This window comes from Drosophila navojoa, chromosome 5, assembly GCF_054131105.1.
Source record: "Drosophila navojoa isolate 15081-1374.11 chromosome 5, UAZ_NAV_1.0, whole genome shotgun sequence".
Classification (NCBI taxonomy): domain Eukaryota; kingdom Metazoa; phylum Arthropoda; class Insecta; order Diptera; family Drosophilidae; genus Drosophila; species Drosophila navojoa.
Genome location: NC_142893.1, coordinates 9,823,151 through 9,841,495, shown reverse-complemented (window position 1 = coordinate 9,841,495; position 18,345 = coordinate 9,823,151). Strand labels below are relative to the sequence as shown.

Here is an 18,345-nt window from a genome sequence, read left to right as displayed (position 1 = left end):
TGTTTTTGCTACAGCATCACACAATCGATTTTCGTCTTGGGTACATTATATAGCTGTTTGTGTGTGTATTTGTTGTGCCGTTGCCTGCCAGCCAGGCAGCCAGGCAGCCAGTCAGGCAGCCAGTCAGAGCCAGTCAGCCTAAATGCCAAATTGAGTTTGCGGCGTCCGAGCACAGCCAGCACAAGTTGATAAAACTTGCGACCGTTTCACGTTCAACGTGGCGTATAAGTGTTTTTTCTTGTAAGTCACACGTACAGCTAGTTTGTGACTGTGTGTGTGTGTGTGTGCGCTGTGTGTATCTGTGTATTTGTATATTTGTATTTCGCATTTTGCTCTCTGTCTCAGTGTCTGTGTGTGTTTCTGCCCTGTTTGTTTGCCACTTCAACTCCGTCAGGGTTTACAGATTCTCTGTGCTGCCGCACGCTGGCCCTATCTCTCTGTATATGTGTGTGTGTGTATGCGTGTTTTATTGTGCGCGTGTTTGTGTTGTGTGAGCTTAACATTTTTTCCTTGCCTAAGTCAAATAATGCGCCAACACATCATTTCACACTTAAATGCTGTAAAAATATGCATAAAGCTTTGACGCTTGAAACGAATTTGATTTCTTGCTGCCCTTTTTTTTTATAAAAGTTCGACGCATGGCCCGTCTTTCATACCATTGCATTCCGGAATACCAACTGGTAATGTGTGTTAACTTGACTGGTATTTGAATTCATCAAATGTTGTGCTTTGGCAGAGCTAATTGCAGAATGCCTTAATGTACTAAAGTACTTGATCAATGTCTTTCTCAAATTCTTATATTATTCTACCTCGTTTCTTGTTAAATGAGCATACTTCATACATTGCCTAAGGCTGACAATTGACTAAACTAAGTTGCATGCCCTTTTACAGTCAATTTACCCTTACATATAGTTAACATATGTCAAATAAATCTTACATGTATGTTACTTTTAAGCATATGCCAAATCTGAGTGATATTCTATATATATTTCCATGATATCTTAGGGAATTGCTGATAAAACTTCTTTTAAATAGGTTGCGAAAAAAAACACAGGCAGTGATTTTATATAACATGTCTTTAACATGCACTTAACATTTGTAAAACTTATAAAACATAAATAATTATCGAATTTCAATTTCTAAAAGTCGAAAATCTAAGCTGCGGTAATTGTAGAAATAAATAAAACATTCAATAGGCCAGTAAATCAGCTTGATTAACAGCTATCTAACATAATTACATTTTCTTAACATACCTTTAACAGTTAATCAACTTATCCAAGAGATTTGTTTCATTAGTACATATTTTTTATTAACTTCATATTCCTTCATCCGCATCAAAAACTTTGATATGGCAATAGTAAATGAAATAACATTTTCCTAACAGGTATTTAACAGTTGATCAGCTTAGTTAACTGTCAAAATATAACATAAGCTTATTTCTTTCCAATTTCAAGTCTCATTTTAGCCAATTTTTGCAATCCCCAAAAAGTATGCTACGCTAAATTTATTTCGTGTTAACTTCACACATACTTTTTACTTGTCTTACATACATACATACATCTCTATATATATTTTTTGTTTTTACTTACATATCTCAATTACTGTTTGTAGTCAGCTTGGCGGTTGTCGTATGCTCTTGTTGTTGTTGTTGTTTGTGCGTTGACTGGCAGCATCAATCTCTGTTCAGCTGAAGCGTTTGGCATCTAACACTGGCAAAGTCTGTTGCTGTTTGCTTTATGCCTGTCGCGCCACGGGCCAAAAACACCTTAGTTGTTGTTGTACTTGTTGTTGTAGATGTTGTTATATATATTTATTTCGTGCTTTGCTTACAAAATCCAAGAAGCAGCGACCCAGCAACAACGTCGCAAAGGGGCAACAACTGAAGTCGAATCCAAAAATATGAAGCGCACAATATATTTTTAGTTGTCGAGCCGCAGACACATACACACACACACACACTTGTGCAAACAGCGTGAGTGTGAACGTTTGTATGTATGTGGTTTTTGTATGTATTTGCCTTGATATTTTAAGTATCCTGTTTGCGTTTTGTGGGCTTCGGCTGCTGCCAGCCTCCGTCTTCTTCTTCTTCTTCTTCTTTGGTTGGCTCTGCCTCTTCTTTTGTGTTATGCTTTATTCTTTGTTTAGTATTATTTGCGTAAATGGCATTTACGTTTTGCTTCTTTTCGACACCTTCAATTTGATTCAATTTATGTAAAATTGTCTATATGTATATAAATTTGATTTTTATCAATAAATATAATTAACTTAATTTTTTGCTGTTGCTTATTGTCAGCGTCGATTGGTTTAGTCTTTGACTGGTGCAAATAACAAGGTGCAAATTGTTTACTTAAATCTAATTTATTGTCACACACTCAAACATGTCATTAAGTTCTAGTCACATCTGTTTTTATTATTGTTTTTTTTTTTTTTTATAATTATTCACTTTGATTTAATTTTTAGAAATGCAAGTCAATTTAATTGTTTTTGTCTTTGATTTTGATTTTTCTTCATTTTTGTTTCACCTCGATTTCATTTTACAAATGCAAAGTCAACTTTGGCCGTTACTTTTTTTCATAATTCGCCATGCGCTTGATATTTAAGTGCCGTTATTTGTGATTTTGCTTTGCTTTACTCCACGTTGTTGTTGTTGCTACGGCCTCAGGTTTCAGCTACAGCTTCAGTCAGCTCTAGCTTCAGCTGCTGCTACTGCTGCTGCTGCTACTGCGGTCGTTTGTCTGTTGTTGTTGTTCTCGTTGTTGCTGTTGCTGCTGTTGTTGTTACTACGATTGCTGCTGCTGCTGTTGTTATAGTATTGGTGTTGATGGTGGTGGCACCGTTGCACGCACCGCACTCGTAGCACGTGCTATGGCCACGACGTCAGTCTACGACAACCGCCTACGCACTGCAAGCACTTCGTCGCGACGCGGCCATTTCAATTACAAATTCATGGAAGAGCGCGCACAGTAGCAAAGTAAATCCACACATCGATAAACACAAGGTGACAGCAAACAACCAAACGATAGACTTTGTCTTTCAAAAAGTGACAATAATAATTTAGCAATAATTTTAAAATGTTGGTAACCTTGTATATCTTCTTACACCCTGTGCCTTCCATATCTGTTAATAAACATATTATTAACTTATAATATTCAAATGACTATAACTAGTTATTGAAAATTGCCGTTTAAGCTACTTAGTAAACTTGCGCCAAAGTATGCATCGATGTAAACGATATATCGATAAAATTGCTAAACGCTCTCTTAAGCTGGTGAGTTTCGTACCTTTTGCGCGCCTGTTGGCATGCATTGTATTTTATACAGCAGCTGCTGCTGCCGGGGCCGGTTATGTGTGTTAACTTGCTTTGAATGTGTGTGTGCTGAGAGCGCTCTGTAGCTCTCTCTCACAAAATTCACCACATTCTGGCACACTCCTTAGCAGCAGTGTCAGCCGCTGCTAGTATGAAAGTGAAAGGCTCTGCCGGGCCCTTTTGACTGCCATGGAATCGAGATGGATTAAAGGGTATATAGATTGACAAGTGAATAGAAAAGTATTTTAGCATGAGCATACAATTATTTTAAGCGGCACCAAGGTTAGTGAAATAGTAAGATTTAAAATAAAGTCAATGTTCGTATACTTTTAACAGAATTGTATACAGGGTATTTATATGAACGATAATAAGGCGCTTTGAAACTTGCATAATGCATAATGCATTTCATTCACGTGTCTCTTGGTCCTCATACGTTTGTGTGCTTGTTTATATAAAAGGCTGTGCTTGCAATTAGCCATTGTTGATTTTATTTATTGCCCACACTCACACCCAGACACGCACATGGATGCCAATGCATTTGGTTGCAAGCATGTGCATGTCCTTGCACTTGGCAGCTTAACACTTTGTGGAAGTGGGCGTACGTGAGCATCTAAACGGCTCTTCCTCTTTGCATGTGTCTGTGTACGTCGTTTATCGTTATTCACCGTTGAGCAAAAACAATAGCAAAGTGCAGACTGGCAGACAATGGCAACTAGGCAAGGAGAGGAAATGTGTAATGTGCATAGAGAGAGACACTGAGAAAGGGGCAGAGATGCCAAGAGAGGCGAAACAAGCGCGCGCGTGTGTTTGTGTGAGGCTTCGGTCCAAGTGCTGTGACTAGGAAGTCATAAATTTTCCAAACGGTTAACAGGTGCATTTGAAATGCTAGAGAGGAGTGTGTGTGTGTGTGTGTGTGTGTGTGTGTGTGTGTGTGTGTGTGTGTGTGTGTGTGAGTGCATTTTAAATCGTGGAGATTTAAGCTAACTAGAGAACTGTTCCACTATCTCTGAAAACGTTTCACGGACTCTGCACCAGCAGCACCATAAGCACAGTTATCAATCATATGGTGACGGCTGCTCTCACCATGGATCAAATGCCAAACACGAACTAAGTGCAAATCGACTTACCCTTTGCCTGGGAGGGTAACTGCGCGACTAGACCGGAGTGCAGCTGCGGAATGAATGCCAACTTAAGCTCGCGGACAGACAGCTCTGAAGGTCTTTTAGTGCCAGGGACTTTTGGCGTGCCTCATGAAAATTCCATCCAGTTGGAGTTGCGTTTTTCTGTGTCACGCTGGAAATTTATTCAGATTTTTGTGGCGAACGCTCGATTGTGAGTCAGCGGAAATTCTAGGAAGCGTCGCTTTACAAATACGAACAACAAACCGCCCCCTGGAAAAAACAAACCCATAAGCAAGTTTCGCCTGTTGCATGTCCTGTGTATGTGTGAGTGTTTAAGAGAGCGCGTGTGTATGTGCGTTTGTGTGTGTTTGTTTGTGCGAAGCAATGTGGCGTTAATAAGTGGCATTTATATGGAAAATCCTGCAACTGGCAAATGCAAATAAAATGGAAAAATAATAAAACGGTGTGAATATATTAATAGATAGTTCAAATTGAATGAAAAACTTTAAAATACTGAGGAAAAATATTTAAATAAATAAATTAATTACGCATTAATTATTAATACGCATTTAAAATTGTGCAGAATTTAATTTTCAAGATTAAAAATCAATTAGTGCACTTTAACATAGGAGAAGCTGCTTTGCGCTCTTCCCATGCAAAGCAAAGTACAGCTTATGTACCGTCAACAGAGCAATTAGAACAAATTTACATAGCAACGCTCTGTAACTATTTAACATAGCGCAAGCACATATTAAGTAGAAATGCATTACAGCACTAACAGAGCAATTGGAGCAAATTAGCATACCAGGCTACACTGTTAAAAGACTCAGCAATCACTGCTTTGCGCTTCTTTCATATTAATATAGCAACAGTTGCCTTGTTAATCACAGCTTCAAACTAATATTGCACTCGGCTGGATTTTAAAAGATAGTGAATGGGAGAGAGAGAAGAGAAAGCTCTTTTCACATTAACAAAGCAATAAAATATGTTAAGTAGTTGGAAAATTGGACCGCAGCTGATGAAAAACATCTAAAACATAAAATGCCAACGGCAGCGTAAAACGCACTTGAGCCCCCGATAAGGATACACAAGTTAGTCCGCGGGGTGAGTGACATCTAATCGGCTTTAATTTAATTAAAAGGTAAAGGGACTTGTCCGCTAAGCTGCAGCGGTGACATTGATGTACACCACAAAGAGAATGAGCAGCATCGCCAACAACAGCAACAACATCGACTACAAAGCCGCATGAAAGAACAAAAGTAAAAGCACTCAATATCATTTCATTACATACTCATACATACTCACCACTTACTCGCAGACACACACACACACGCATGCAAAGGCGTGTTGATTTCTTGTGCGTATGTTAAGAGAACGAAATAAAGAAATGGCCGCATGTTTCATGGCAAATTGTCAGGTGCTAAGCTTTGATAAAGTGCTCAACGAGCAAAAAGTTAAGCCCACGTACCACACACACACACAAATACACCCCTACTCATACACAATCAACACATAAACTGCGCACTAAAGTGCTTGAACAAAACGCAGACAGCAAACTTTTATTCAATGCTCGCCTCTCCTTTGTGTATGCGTGGGCTTAGGCGACAGCTCGCGCTGCGCTTGGCAGTGCTGTCGGCTGCTGGGCTCAGAAATAAGTTGGATTGTGGGTAAACAGCTACGACAAAAATGCTAGCATAACGGACTAGAAGAAAGCACACGAAAAGTAGCAAATACAATTAACAAATTATTTGCAGTGACCTCTTTTTGCTTGTCAAAAAATCAAACATAATTATTTGGCATACAAAATAGATTCATTTGCTGGCTTTTAATTTTGCAATTCTGTTGGATGAAGAAACTAGCCAATTTTATTATTTCCCATAGGTTATTTCTCTACTTTTCCTAAGTCTTTCCTCCAAGTCTTTCCTCTAATTTAATCCTCCAAGTCATTCCTCTAGTGTTTCCTCCAATTCTTTCCTCTAAATATTCGCTCGAAGTATTTCCTGACTGCGCTTTGCTTTACTTCACTTTACTGCACTGAACTACTGACCCCCAACAGCTCTAAACGACTGAAGAAATGCTTCAGCTGCCACCCTTTATATAGATCGACTGTCACTCAACCACTAAATCGCTCTCAAATGCTGAGTCCGGCGCCAGGTAGACATCGTTGCAGTCGAGCTTTTATGGGAACACTCTCTGCTGCTGCGAGCATTCGAGCTTCGTTTTACTTAAATATAAATACCAAATGACTACTGCTGCATACATATAGACCTGTATGATCTTCTGCAGTTACATACATAGGTAGACAGGCAGAGAGACATACGGAGAGCCACATTGTGAGATAGACAGCGAAACGGTCAGAGAGACAGGTATGTACATATGTATATACCTACGAAGAGACATGCCGAAGAGGCAAACAAGCACACATAGTTAAATCGAATATACATACATATATGTATAATCGATAAGGCTAAATGCTTATATGCTAAATAGCTTATGTAAAACAATATTTATAATTATTAGATGGCATATACAGCCATTTTTCTGTTCTTTAGTCTTATCTAGCCTGAAGCCTGGCTAAACTGGCATCCCTGTTTGGTACAGGTCAATTTCGTTTTATTTTTTGTTTTTGTTTCTTCTTTTTCGCTTTGGCCAACTTTCAATATGAAAATTTTTGTTGTAGTCGACTTTAGAGCATGGGCGCAGGTAACTGTAAAAGAAAGAAATTTGAGCAAATTCATATGAGCTGAGCACATATACAGTTACATGCACATACATACATACATATTTACATATATCGGTGCGTGTATGTGTGCTGGGTTTTTTGTTTATGAAAAGTGTTATTGTTTGACTTTGAACTTTGCCACTTGTTTGTCGTCCGTACGTATGGCGGCGTGTGCGTGTGTATATGTGTACGACAGAGAGTGAGTACAGTGTGTGTGCTCTGGACCAAAGTTGATGACAGGCCCAAACAATATCATAAAATTTAATGCGCTCATTTTTCATGGGCTAACAGAGGCATACATACGTACACACTCCGCCTCACTCACTCACACACACGCAGCACGGAGTGGGAGGCTAACTCAAATAAATCATAGGCGCAAATTTTATCACTTTATTTTTGTGCTAGCTTATTTAAAATGATTGAAATGTTTCGTTATACATAAAACTAATGATGCAATTACTCATAATGGTTGTTCACACGAAAGTGAAATAATATATCAAAGCTAATATATTTATGCACATTATTGTTTTTTAAATTTAGCGCCATGGACTGATAGTGGTGCTGCCAACTTGCTTTACTTTCAGCATTTTCCTATACTAAAATCTGCTGGCAGTACCGTTTGCAGTTATTGATTGAAGCGGTCATATATCGAGTGTATATCGGTCTGCCGCCACAGCTAATACTGCTTTCAGCAACAAAATTTTTATACACACAGCGAGCTTGAAAATTATTTATAAAAAATTAAATAAATAGTAAAAATGGAAGAAATACGAAGTAGCTTAGACAATATAATGGCACGCTTCAATGATAGTATTACACACTCTGCGCCCAAGAAGCTCAGCTTCGACCGGCTCTCCATGTCTTTTACCGAAGACTCTGTCACAGGTAAGAAGAAGAGCGAAAAATATATTGAAAGTAAAGTAAATGAATGTCTCGTCTACAAAAGTGCCAAAGAAACGACGCATCGATAGCCTGGACACCAGTTCAGCGAATGCCAGCCTCAATGCCAGTAATACATCGCTGAATAATTCCTTTACGGATCCCGTGGGCCCTTGGCAGACACGCAAACTGCGCGCCGAACTCATCGAGTCGAAGGCGATAATAAATCAACTGCAAGATCAACTGGCACAGCAGGCGAAGGAGCATCGAGCCGAGCTGGCTTTGGCCGAAAGCAAGGCGCAAGCACTCAAAGAGCAATGCGACTACACGAGCAACAAGGTCATCGAGCTGGAGAAGCAGCTGCAGGTGGTACGAAAGAGAGAGCACAGCGCTCGGCAGGAGGCGAATCGTTTGGTCGCCGAAGCAGCCCAACAGAAACTCAAATACGAGACGGCGCTCAGTCGTGTGGAGCAGGAGAGGGCGCAAATGGAGGAGGATGCACGGGAAGTGCAGCACTGCATCAACAATGAGCTGAGCGAATACAAGAGAATGTGCGAGCGGGCCGAGCTGCAGCTGCGAGTAACTCAGGAGGAGCTCGATAGCATCAAAGAGCGTCATGATGAATATAAAGACACCGCAGCCAACTACGAGAAGCTGCAGCTGGACTACGAAATGCAGCAACAGACTTTGACAACAGCAAATGCGCGCATCAAGGAGCTGGAATACGAAATTCAATCCTATGCCGACTGGAAAGAGGTGACCAAGACATCGCAGGCCCGCTTGCTCAGTGTGCCAGAGCTGCAAACCGAGCTGGAGCGCCTGCGTGCGCACAACAAGCACTTGAATTCGTTGATTGGGGACAAATTGTTGCTGGAGGAACAGGTGCACGACTACAAGACGCGCCTGGATCGGGAGGAGGGCGCTCGTGCCGAGGCAGCTGCACTGCAGGTGAAGCTGACGCATGTGGAGCAGGAGCTGAAGGAGTGGGTGAAAATTGCCCAGGATCACTGTCTGGCCAATACGCTCGTCAGTCCCATGGCGCTGCGCACCCGCATCGAGCAGTTGCTCCAGGACGACATTGTGCGCACCGCAGAGAAGAGCACCGCCGCCCTGGACACCAAACAGCTGCAGACATCGGTGCGCGAGCTGGAGCAGAAGTGCGCCGTCTACCTGAAGAACATTGACGAAATGAATGTGGTGCTCAAGCGCCACAAGAGCCTGCGCGAGCGACTGCAGCGCAAGCTGTTGATTGTGTGCAAGGAGCGCGATTTCTATAAGCAGCTGCTCGACAATTTCGACAAAGATCTCAATATGACGAATGCGAGCACCGCCGAGATGACCAACGATGTGCAGGTGCGCTATCGTGTCGAGGTGCTGGAGCGCACCCTAAGCGGTTACAAGGAGATGTGCTCAACGCTCGAGCGGGAAATGCAATCGATGCGACAGCAGGAGTCCCTCAATGATCCGCCCATCAGTGAGAGCGGCTACGATGGCGTGAAGCGAGAGCTGGACGCGCTGCGCATGGAGAACGAGCGTCTGAGACGGCGCAAGGACGAACTGGAGCTGGAGATGGAGCATCGTTGTCTGCGCGGCGACTTCAACATGGTCAACTACAAGGTGCTGCATATCAGCGATAATCCCGCCGCGCAGGCATACGAGGCCACCAAGAATGTGGTGGAAAAGCTGCAGGCAGAGGTGAGTCGAAAACTATCTAACTATCTTAAGCCAGAACTTACAGTTATTTCCCATATGCAGATTGAGCGTCTGAAGCGTCGCAACAAGAAGCTGGAGGAGGATCAGGAACAGACACAGGCGCGCTTCAATGAGACCTGCAGCAGCACCAATGCCGGCGGCGGCATGACACTGAATTTCAAGGAATTCAATCAGCTGCGCGCCGAACTGGACTCGGCCAACGGCAAAATGAAGAAGATGAAGGAGTGCTTCAAGGCGGCCAGCAAAGAGTTTCGCGATGTTTGCTATATGCTGCTGGGCTACCGCATCGATCGCGTGGGCGCCAACAGTCACTATCGGTGGGTCTCTCGAGAGAGATATTTCTAAACTACATGATCTTATATATGTAATTCTCTATTTGATTAGCATTTCGAGCATGTATGCCGAGAGTCCGGATGACTATCTGTCCATTAGCCTGAATGAATCGAATTGCTTGGCTCTGCTGGAGTCGCCCTATTCACAGACATTGAAGCCGGCCATCGATCAACAATTGGCAGCAAATAATTCATTTCCCGCTTTCTTTGCGGCGCTCACCTTGGAGCTCTTCCAGCGTGCCACAGTCACAATTAACTAAAGCAAACACACATAAACACACACACGCACACACACACCATTTCGGTATACTTAATTATAAAAACTTGTAGCTTAGTTTTAGCAATAATATAAGTTGATGTACACACGATTCGAATATGTTTAGTTCCCAGCTTCCGCTGCGTCGCGATAGGCAGTTTTCACTGTATATTTGGGAATTTTATGTCTCGTAGATAAAAACTTCCGACGCCGAGTTCTCAGTTTATGGCCAGCTGAAATGGCACTGCGAACGCGCTTTTAGCCACAAAATATTGTTTAATTGTTAACGCGCGATAAAAACGATGTCAAAATATTTTATAACTAATGACGCGCTCAAGAGATTTCGCCTCGTGATAAATGTGGACAACAACAAATTATTGCATTTGTTTATTTATTTATTTATAACTAATTTTAAGCAAAAGCTTTTGTGAATTATTTTCTTTTCTTCTGTCGCCTTCGCCTAGGGCTCGGCGCGGCTCGGCTGTGATAAGCGCGCGTTTTGCACAATTGACAGAAGATGGAGAGCAGGCGATTATAGCATATATATACCCTATATGTGTGCATATATATATAATATATTATATATATATCAGCTTCTAGAGCCTATTGTGCATTTAGAATAACAACAAATGGAAAAGCAAATCAAAGAAAACGCTGTGGGTGAGGCGGAACGAAGCTTAAATACGCTTGGCACTTGCTTTGCCGACAATTATAATTGAAGATACAGTAGAGCTTCGCTGGGAGGAACCAGTGGTGGTGTACAATTGATGTAAAGTTAAAGTTGTATGTCATATACATAATTGTAATACAATTCAGCTGCATTTTCTAAGAGTGGTACAGTAAAGGTTCACTAAGACGAACTAGCCACGTTATGCACTTCACTGTGGAGCTTCGCTAAGAAGTACAGCCAAGGAAGTAAGAGCTGTTACACATATATTGCATATATCCATAGTTATACAATGTAATACATATAGCAAAACTACAGTGAAGCATGAGTAAGACATGTAGACAAAGTACGAGTAATCAAAGGGACAGCTCAATCAACATATCAAGCTACAATTGAGTTTACATTAGCTAGAGCTCACTGTAGCAGCCCCAAGTTATCTTTAGAGCCACACAAATCGAGTACAGACTGTAGTAGCAAAAGCAACTCAAGTGTTTCATATAAAACTAAGCTTCAGTTTGTATTAGCTAGAGCTCACTGTAGCAGACCCAAGCTGTCCCCTGCCGTCACACAAATCGAATACAGACTGTAGTAGCAACCACAAATCACGAGTTCCATTTCAAATGTAGCCACAGTCAGCGAAGCACAATAAAGGGAAGCCTCAAAGTGGGCACACAATGGGCACAGTAAACCACAATGGACTACAGTAGTCATACAATATATTGGAATACACACACAAAAATACGAATAACAGAAGGCTGAGGCCATTCGGCTGCCATTCATCAGTTGGTCAATATGCGAGCCACCTGATCGGGCGTCCGGTGCAGCAGCGCCTCCGGCTGCTCGAAGCCATTCGCCGGATCGTGGACTCGCTCATAGATCTGCTTGTAGATGGCCACGATGACATTGAAGGCGCGCCGCTGGACGGTGCTGCGATGGGCGCTGGACATGATGAGCTGCACCTGGGGCAGCAGCAGCACGTCGGGCAGCTCGAGGAATGCATCCATCTTGGACATGAAAATCTTTAGCAGATTCGTCTCGATTTTCGTCTGGTTGCTCTGCAGGATGGTGTAGATGGGACCCAGATTGAGATTGGCCACCAGCGAGGAGGCCTGCTCGGAGGTCAGAGTGTCCAGCTGAGCGTCCGACTGCGCCTGCAAACGCTCCACGCGCTCATCCATGTACTCAAAGACCGCCAAGGTGCTCTGCATGTGGTACAGACAGTTGAGCAGGTAGACGGCCATGTCCACGGTGGGCAGGTGGGCGGCGCTCTCCTGCACCGACTGCAGCAGCGGATCGATGACACAGGTGACGATCTTGGTGATGTCCGCCTGGCGGCCATCCACCATGGTGGCCACCGAGAGGATCTCTTTCAGTATGTTGAGCAGCCGGGAAACGCTTGCCGGCGGCACCAGATCCCGCTGTGGTGGCTCTAGCGCCAAACTCGTACCCGCTGGCCGCTGCAATACGCTGCGCACCTGTGCCGCCAGAGCATTCAAATAGATCTGCTCGCTGCTCTGCTGCAGCTCGATGAGGCACTGTTCCAGGCTGCCGCCTTGCACCACCTGCTTCATGATCTGCTGATAGAAGCGCAACAGATTGGAGATGGTAAAGAGTATGATGGTGTCCTGCTCGGAGCTCAGAATCGTGTCCACGCGCACCTTGAGCGGATGACAGACGCCATCGGCGATGTAGCTCAAAGCCTTCTGCATCTGCTCTGAGATATCTGCAAGAGAGGAAACATTAAAATATGCTGGAACAGAAGAAAAGCACTTTGATCTCTTGCCATGCTTGTCGCACTTCTTGAAGAGCAGCATCAGGTTCTCCTTCTCGTTGGGTATGCTCTGATGCAGCCAGGCGAACATGTCGCCGATGTAGCGCTTCGGGTCGTGGGCATGCAGCTCAATGGGCTTCGGATTGCCGCCGTGGCCGCCCTCGGTGAGCGCCTCAATGAACTGGCGGACGAGCACAGCTCGTCGTGCGATCGCATACTCATCGATGACATATTTAAAGAGAACGGGCCTGTCCTGCAGTCGGCTCATGGCCTCCACGATCAGCGGTCCGATTTCGTTGTTTTCCAAATTTCTGCAGTGATTCTGGGTCCAGCGATATAGGCGCTCCAGGGCGCCCTCCTGATGCAGCGTCATCTCCTCCATGATGTCCAGGGCAGCCGTTTGATAGCCGCACTGCATGAGCAGCCGGCAATCGGAGTGGATGGACTGCACCCGATCCAGCACCTTGAAGAACTCAGGCACAATGGGCGCATCCTTGGCCGTGCCGTACAGCAACTGATGCTCCGGCACGCTGAGCTGAAAGCGCGCCAGGAACGCCTGCGCGATTTGCTGATGCACCTCGAGGCGTTCGCGTTCCTCTTGCATTTTGTTGGTCTGCTCGATGAGGTCTTTGGTCAGCGCCTTGGATGTCTCCAGGTCAGTTTTCATGGTTTGCACCGATGTGGCCATCGTGTCCAGATCCGTGCAGACGGCATCTAACGTAACTTTGACCTCTCGAAACGCTTTCAGAAAATTCTGATTGATGCCGACGGAACGATGCTCGATTTGGCTACGCAAATTGCGACGATTTTGCAGAGTGTTTTCGGTGAAAAAGCTGGACAATCCATTTAGGGCATCTAGCGTATCCTTGTCTGTCTCCAGACGCGTCTCCAGTATCTTATTTACGCGCTTTTGTATGCGATCCTGTTCCTCAGTTGCTGCGCTCATCTTTTCTTTCCTATTCAGCAACGTCAACAATAAATATCGTTTACACGATGTAACATTTCTGATATACGTAGCGCGAAAGTTGTATGCTCTTTAATATATAAATATAGCTTATATCAGTACTCAATTTACGTTAATAATATATATACAATATATAACTTTACTACTTAATAATACTTTCAATGTTTTCTTCTAAAAATGGATTTTGATTGTAATAATTGAATTAACTAAAGGCACAACAAATTCCACATAGCTCGTGTACACTCTTTTACAGCTGTTCAAACAGGTGCTGCCAACTTAATGCAGAAACAGTAGACGATTCGCTTTGTGACACATCGCTGTGAATGGCAAATTACAATGAAGTCGTGAAATCGAAAAAGAAAACAAATTTGAAGAAAAATATTAAATATTATTAAACAGCAATAAAATAAGGCAAAGTAAACTACAATGAGTCATTCAGCATTGGCCAGTTTGACTGCACAATACACGGACTCTGAAAACGAAGGCGATGCCAGTCCAGACTCTGAAAATTCAACAGCTTCACAGGTAAAAGTTTTTAATCAACAAAAATGTATTAAAATTAAATAAAATGTTCATTTCTGCTAGGTTATAATACCAAAACAGGCGACACCAACGCCTGCAACACCAGTTAAACAGGAGTCGGAACCAGAGAAGAAACACAAGAAAAAGAAACGCGCTAAGAAAGTGCGTCGCTTGGTCAGCTACCAGGACGACACGTTGATCTCTGACGAGGAAGAAGATCGTGCGCAGGAATCCTCCAGTGAGGAAGAGTCTTCCAGTGACAGTGCCAGCTCGCAGCCGGAGACCGAACAGCATGAAAATGGCAAGGATAAAAGCACTGTCAAGGTAGAAGGCGCAACGGAGACACCCATGCAGCTGGATGACGATGATGATTCCAACACTTACAACGCTGACGATCGCACGGCAGAGAGCTATGAGAAGGATCCGAAATATGCCAAATATAAATTTCAGTTACCGCCGGAGCCAAAGGGGCAGCCGCCAGCCGATCTGGTGGCAAAGATCACGAAAATGTATACGAAAATGAGGCAAACGAATATGGATATGAATCGTGTTATACAGGATCGCAAGGAGTTTCGTAATCCCAGCATTTATGAGAAGTTAATCAGTTTTTGTGACATCAATGAATTCGGCACCAATTATCCGCCTGAAATCTACGATCCGCTGCAGTGGGGCGAGGAGAGCTACTACGAAGCGTTGTCGGCGGTGCAAAAAACTGAAATGCTCAAGCGGCAAAAGGATCGCAAGGACATGGACAAAGTGGAGCAAGCGACGGCGCTGGCTCGCAAAGTAGAGGAGGAGGCCAAAAAGCGGTAAGTGTTGCCCTGATCTTGCCATGCAATTAATCCCCAATTAAATTTTGTTTTTGTTTGCTGCAGCAAATCGAAGTGGGACCAGCCGGCCGCAAAGGCGACGTTACCTGCCTTAACTACGACCGTGACTGGCACGAAGGGCACCGTTATTTCAGCATTCGGCTCGTTGCCCAAGAAGCCAGCAGTTTAAGCAAAAAATTAAATAAATAACCTTACATATTTAATGCAATCTTTCATTTGATATAATACATATACAATCTTTAGTCAGCTTTATTGCCATAGCTTTCTTTCGTGCCGATCGCTAAAAAAGTGCCATCTCTAGCGTCTGTAGAGCACTCAAAAACACAGCCCTGTTTATCGGCAAAATGCAAAACAAAATAAACTGTCAACTGTCATTAGCTAATCAAAAATAAGTTTAAAACAAATTTTTGTAAATAACTTTAATCCTACAACTTATCAAAGAATACCGTACTATTTTAAAAATAATTTGAAGGTATTTAAAATCACCGAACTGCTTTAGTTGGTATTTTTTGTCATTTCTTAAACAAGCAATTGCTGGTAATTTTTACGTTCTGTGTTGGCGGTCACACTGGTTATATGCTCGAACGTCGTGTCGTCGCCGTTTTCTGTTTTTAACCATTTCACATTTTTTCGTTTAAAAAAACTCAACAAAGTGTCTATTTTATTGCATGCAACAATTACAAGTACAACACTTAACACAAGCGTTATGATTTGAATACAAAGTGTACGTGGTTAATATTAGTTTTGTTATTATGTTTTTTTGCACTCAACATACAAAACAAGCAAAGAAAACGAAGCGAAATGTCGACAACGCAGCAGCAGCAGCAACAGCAACAAGCGCAGACGGCAAAGAATTTGATCTGAGCAGCGCAATTTGTATGCATGTGTGTGTGTGCGTGCGTGTATGAGTGAGCGAGAGCGAGATTACAATTATAAAAAATGTACAAATACGAGTGAAATTTTTGTATAAGATAAAGAAGATGCGAAAGATACCAAGTACTCACATATGCAGCTCTGTGTGTGAGTGTGCTTGAGTGTGTGCAAAGCTGTTTTTGTGCGTTGCGATTATTGTTTAAACAATCTTGGCCGTGTTTTCATTTCAAGGTGCCTCATTATTTAGACGCCATTATAATGCAACCGGTACTGTGCCCATCTGTCTTGTCTTCCAGTGTGCTTGTGTGTGTATGTTTGTGCAAGGGAGAAGGAGCAAGCAGGGCGCAGCAGCAAATTTCCATTTAGCTGCGCGAACAGCTTTTTTTTGCCGCCACTTGCGCTTGCCGCTCTTCTTCCTTCGCTTGTTGATTATGGCGCTGCATCGCCCCATCCCGCTTGCCCATTAACTGTTACTTATTTATAGCATCTACATCTACAAAATGCTCAATTGAAGCTAATTTCTATGGAAGTGCATCTACTCCACTCTCTTCCCCAGCAGCCTCAGCTGCAGTTTAGTGTTCGCTTGATCATTGTTATGTTGTGTGTAAATTGCCAGAAATATGCAGAATAATATTAGCAAAAAATAGACCGCCCACTGCTTGCTTTTGTTTTGAGCAACAATTGTCAGGCTAACTCGCTAGTTTGCTCTATCTCGCTCTTGCTAGTTTGTGCCACCTGTTGGCGTGCTTGCTTTGTTGTCGCATTTCCAATGTTACCATAATAACAACAACAACGCCAACGACAACTCAACGAAAGTTCTATTCAATATCAATAGCAAATACCAGTAAGAGAGTGTGTGTGAGAGAGAGGGCGCGCGCTCGCTCGCTATAAAAGCACAGTTGGAAGTGTGAACAGGCAAATATATATATTACATACATAGACAACAGTTTTTTTTTTTGGAGCAAAAGTAAACAAAAACCGAACGAAACGAAAGAACGCGACGTGCGTTGGTCGTCTGTCTGTGTGTGTGCGTGCATATGCGTATTAATACTTATATATATATGTGTGTGTCTCTCAACTCTGACGCGGGCAACAACAAAACTGATATACTAAATTCAGCAAACAACAAGAGCGCTTAACGAGTGATTCAACAACAACAACAACAACATTAGTAACAACAGCAGCAGCAACAACTACAACACAAAAACATGTCGGATTCGTATTATCAGGTGAGTCGACGCCGTTGATAGCGTATTACATGGCCAGTTGCTGGCTCTTTTTTAGCCGTAGTTATTTTGTTTTTATCAGCTAACATTTAGTTCGAAAGTACACGCACACCTGTTGCCAGCCACACACACACACGCACACAAAGAGTCCCACACACAAGCACGAAAGCCTGGCCGTTTCCTGCTCAGCTGACGCAGCTACTTGTGGCATATCCTTAATGTGCCATTTCATTTAACATTTCCCGCCGGATGTTTCCTGTTGTTGGTGCCTGCTTGGCCTGACTAGCTGAATAGCTGTACAAATATAAAACATTTCATATCATTCCTTTGAGACAGCATGACTAACATGACTAACAGACATGATGACGAACCAGCCATTATTCAAATGTTATGAGTACGTTACTTTTCATGAAGTTAACATGAATGGATCTGAGTAAATTTTTTGATTTGTAATGGGCCTATTAAGTTGCAGTTAACATGCTTAATCATTGCTAATTAAATGCATTATAGTATAAATATTAAGGGAATTATGTTGATGAAGAGCTCTGCATTTCTTAAGCAATTCTGTTAGTTAACAGATGTCTTAAATAATTATGTTATCGGTCAGAAATGCATTTACACATATAGAAGTTACATTGCTGAACATATATTTTATGAGGAATTTGTGCACATATATTATTATTTTTTATTACATAGAGCATTAGGAATTCCTTTGCATTAGGTAATTAATTTTATATTTTGACCATTCTCTAAATTAATTCCAAATTAGAATAAAACATTGTGTTATTCAAAGCGTTAACAGCGTACAAATGACATCATTTGACATATTTGTTGGGCATTTTACTTGCGTGCATATGTGTATGTGTATGTATGTGTGTGTGTGTGTGTGCACAAAATGTCAATTGGTTTAAGTGCGTGGCCCACTGAACAAACGACATGCATCTGAATTGAAAGCAACAAATTAAACAACATGTTTATTAATAGCAGCAAATATATTTACGATTCACTGTAAGTCGCTCTATTTCTCTCTGTGTGTGTGTGTGTAATTGGATTGATGGCAATTAGGAGAAGCTGTCTTATCGCAGCCAATGCGCTTATCAATTGAACAGTAAATGCAACCCGATCCAGATTTACAGCACGTTCGCTCGCTCGCTGTTAATCG

At 42.6% G+C, this 18,345-nt stretch overlaps 5 protein-coding genes across 7 annotated transcripts in view; 3 read left to right on the top strand and 2 right to left on the bottom strand.

The window, feature by feature from the left end:
- Corin (corin serine peptidase) overlaps positions 1-4,712 on the bottom strand; it is a 29,144-nt gene extending 24,432 nt beyond the window's left edge. Inside the window, exon 1 of one of the 3 annotated variants that reach the window (XM_089261703.1) lies at positions 4,435-4,712. The gene's annotated coding sequence lies outside the window, so the exon portion shown is untranslated. Of the gene's footprint in view, positions 1-1,589; positions 3,026-4,434 lie in introns of those variants that run through there. The other 2 variants (XM_018103369.3, XM_018103368.3) reach the window with 2 other exon arrangements.
- A 3,074-nt stretch (positions 4,713-7,786) lies between these two features.
- On the top strand, positions 7,787-10,705 carry Mad1 (Mitotic arrest-deficient 1). The gene is made up of 4 exons (XM_018103388.3): positions 7,787-8,035; positions 8,097-9,724; positions 9,785-10,059; positions 10,127-10,705. The coding sequence occupies exons 1-4, from the start codon at positions 7,909-7,911 to the stop codon at positions 10,332-10,334; spliced, it is 2,238 nt and encodes a 745-aa protein (XP_017958877.1). The 5' UTR covers positions 7,787-7,908; the 3' UTR covers positions 10,335-10,705.
- A 991-nt stretch (positions 10,706-11,696) lies between these two features.
- On the bottom strand, positions 11,697-13,804 carry Cog6 (conserved oligomeric Golgi complex subunit 6). Its single transcript, XM_018103393.3, has 2 exons — positions 12,781-13,804; positions 11,697-12,720 (listed from the first exon to the last, which is right to left on the bottom strand). The coding sequence occupies exons 1-2, from the start codon at positions 13,712-13,714 to the stop codon at positions 11,777-11,779; spliced, it is 1,878 nt and encodes a 625-aa protein (XP_017958882.1). The 5' UTR covers positions 13,715-13,804; the 3' UTR covers positions 11,697-11,776.
- A 242-nt stretch (positions 13,805-14,046) lies between these two features.
- Positions 14,047-15,287, top strand: LOC108653093 (uncharacterized). The gene is made up of 3 exons (XM_018103409.3): positions 14,047-14,257; positions 14,318-15,063; positions 15,130-15,287. The coding sequence occupies exons 1-3, from the start codon at positions 14,159-14,161 to the stop codon at positions 15,251-15,253; spliced, it is 969 nt and encodes a 322-aa protein (XP_017958898.1). The 5' UTR covers positions 14,047-14,158; the 3' UTR covers positions 15,254-15,287.
- Positions 15,288-15,624: 337 nt separating this feature from the next.
- Positions 15,625-18,345, top strand: part of Pkn (serine/threonine-protein kinase N) — a 43,241-nt gene continuing 40,520 nt past the window's right edge. Inside the window, exons 1-2 of the mRNA XM_089260846.1 lie at positions 15,625-15,808; positions 16,793-17,186. Of these exons, the coding sequence (XP_089116972.1) occupies positions 17,166-17,186 (21 nt within the window). The 5' untranslated portion in view covers positions 15,625-15,808; positions 16,793-17,165. The remainder of the gene's footprint in view (positions 15,809-16,792; positions 17,187-18,345) is intronic.

Bases quoted from the DNA above. Each gene is read 5' to 3' on its own strand.
- Mad1 (XM_018103388.3), top strand. From the start codon at position 7,909: ATGGAAGAAATACGAAGTAGCTTAGACAATATAATGGCACGCTTCAAT. The intron at 9,725-9,784 runs GTGAGTCGAAAA...TCCCATATGCAG, and splicing joins TGGAAAAGCTGCAGGCAGAG to ATTGAGCGTCTGAAGCGTCG. The intron at 10,060-10,126 runs GTGGGTCTCTCG...CTATTTGATTAG, and splicing joins GGCGCCAACAGTCACTATCG to CATTTCGAGCATGTATGCCG.
- Cog6 (XM_018103393.3), bottom strand. From the start codon at position 13,714: ATGAGCGCAGCAACTGAGGAACAGGATCGCATACAAAAGCGCGTAAAT. The intron at 12,721-12,780 runs GCAAGAGATCAA...CCTCTCTTGCAG, and splicing joins CAAGAAGTGCGACAAGCATG to ATATCTCAGAGCAGATGCAG.
- LOC108653093 (XM_018103409.3), top strand. From the start codon at position 14,159: ATGAGTCATTCAGCATTGGCCAGTTTGACTGCACAATACACGGACTCT. The intron at 14,258-14,317 runs GTAAAAGTTTTT...CATTTCTGCTAG, and splicing joins AAAATTCAACAGCTTCACAG to GTTATAATACCAAAACAGGC. The intron at 15,064-15,129 runs GTAAGTGTTGCC...TGTTTGCTGCAG, and splicing joins GAGGAGGAGGCCAAAAAGCG to CAAATCGAAGTGGGACCAGC.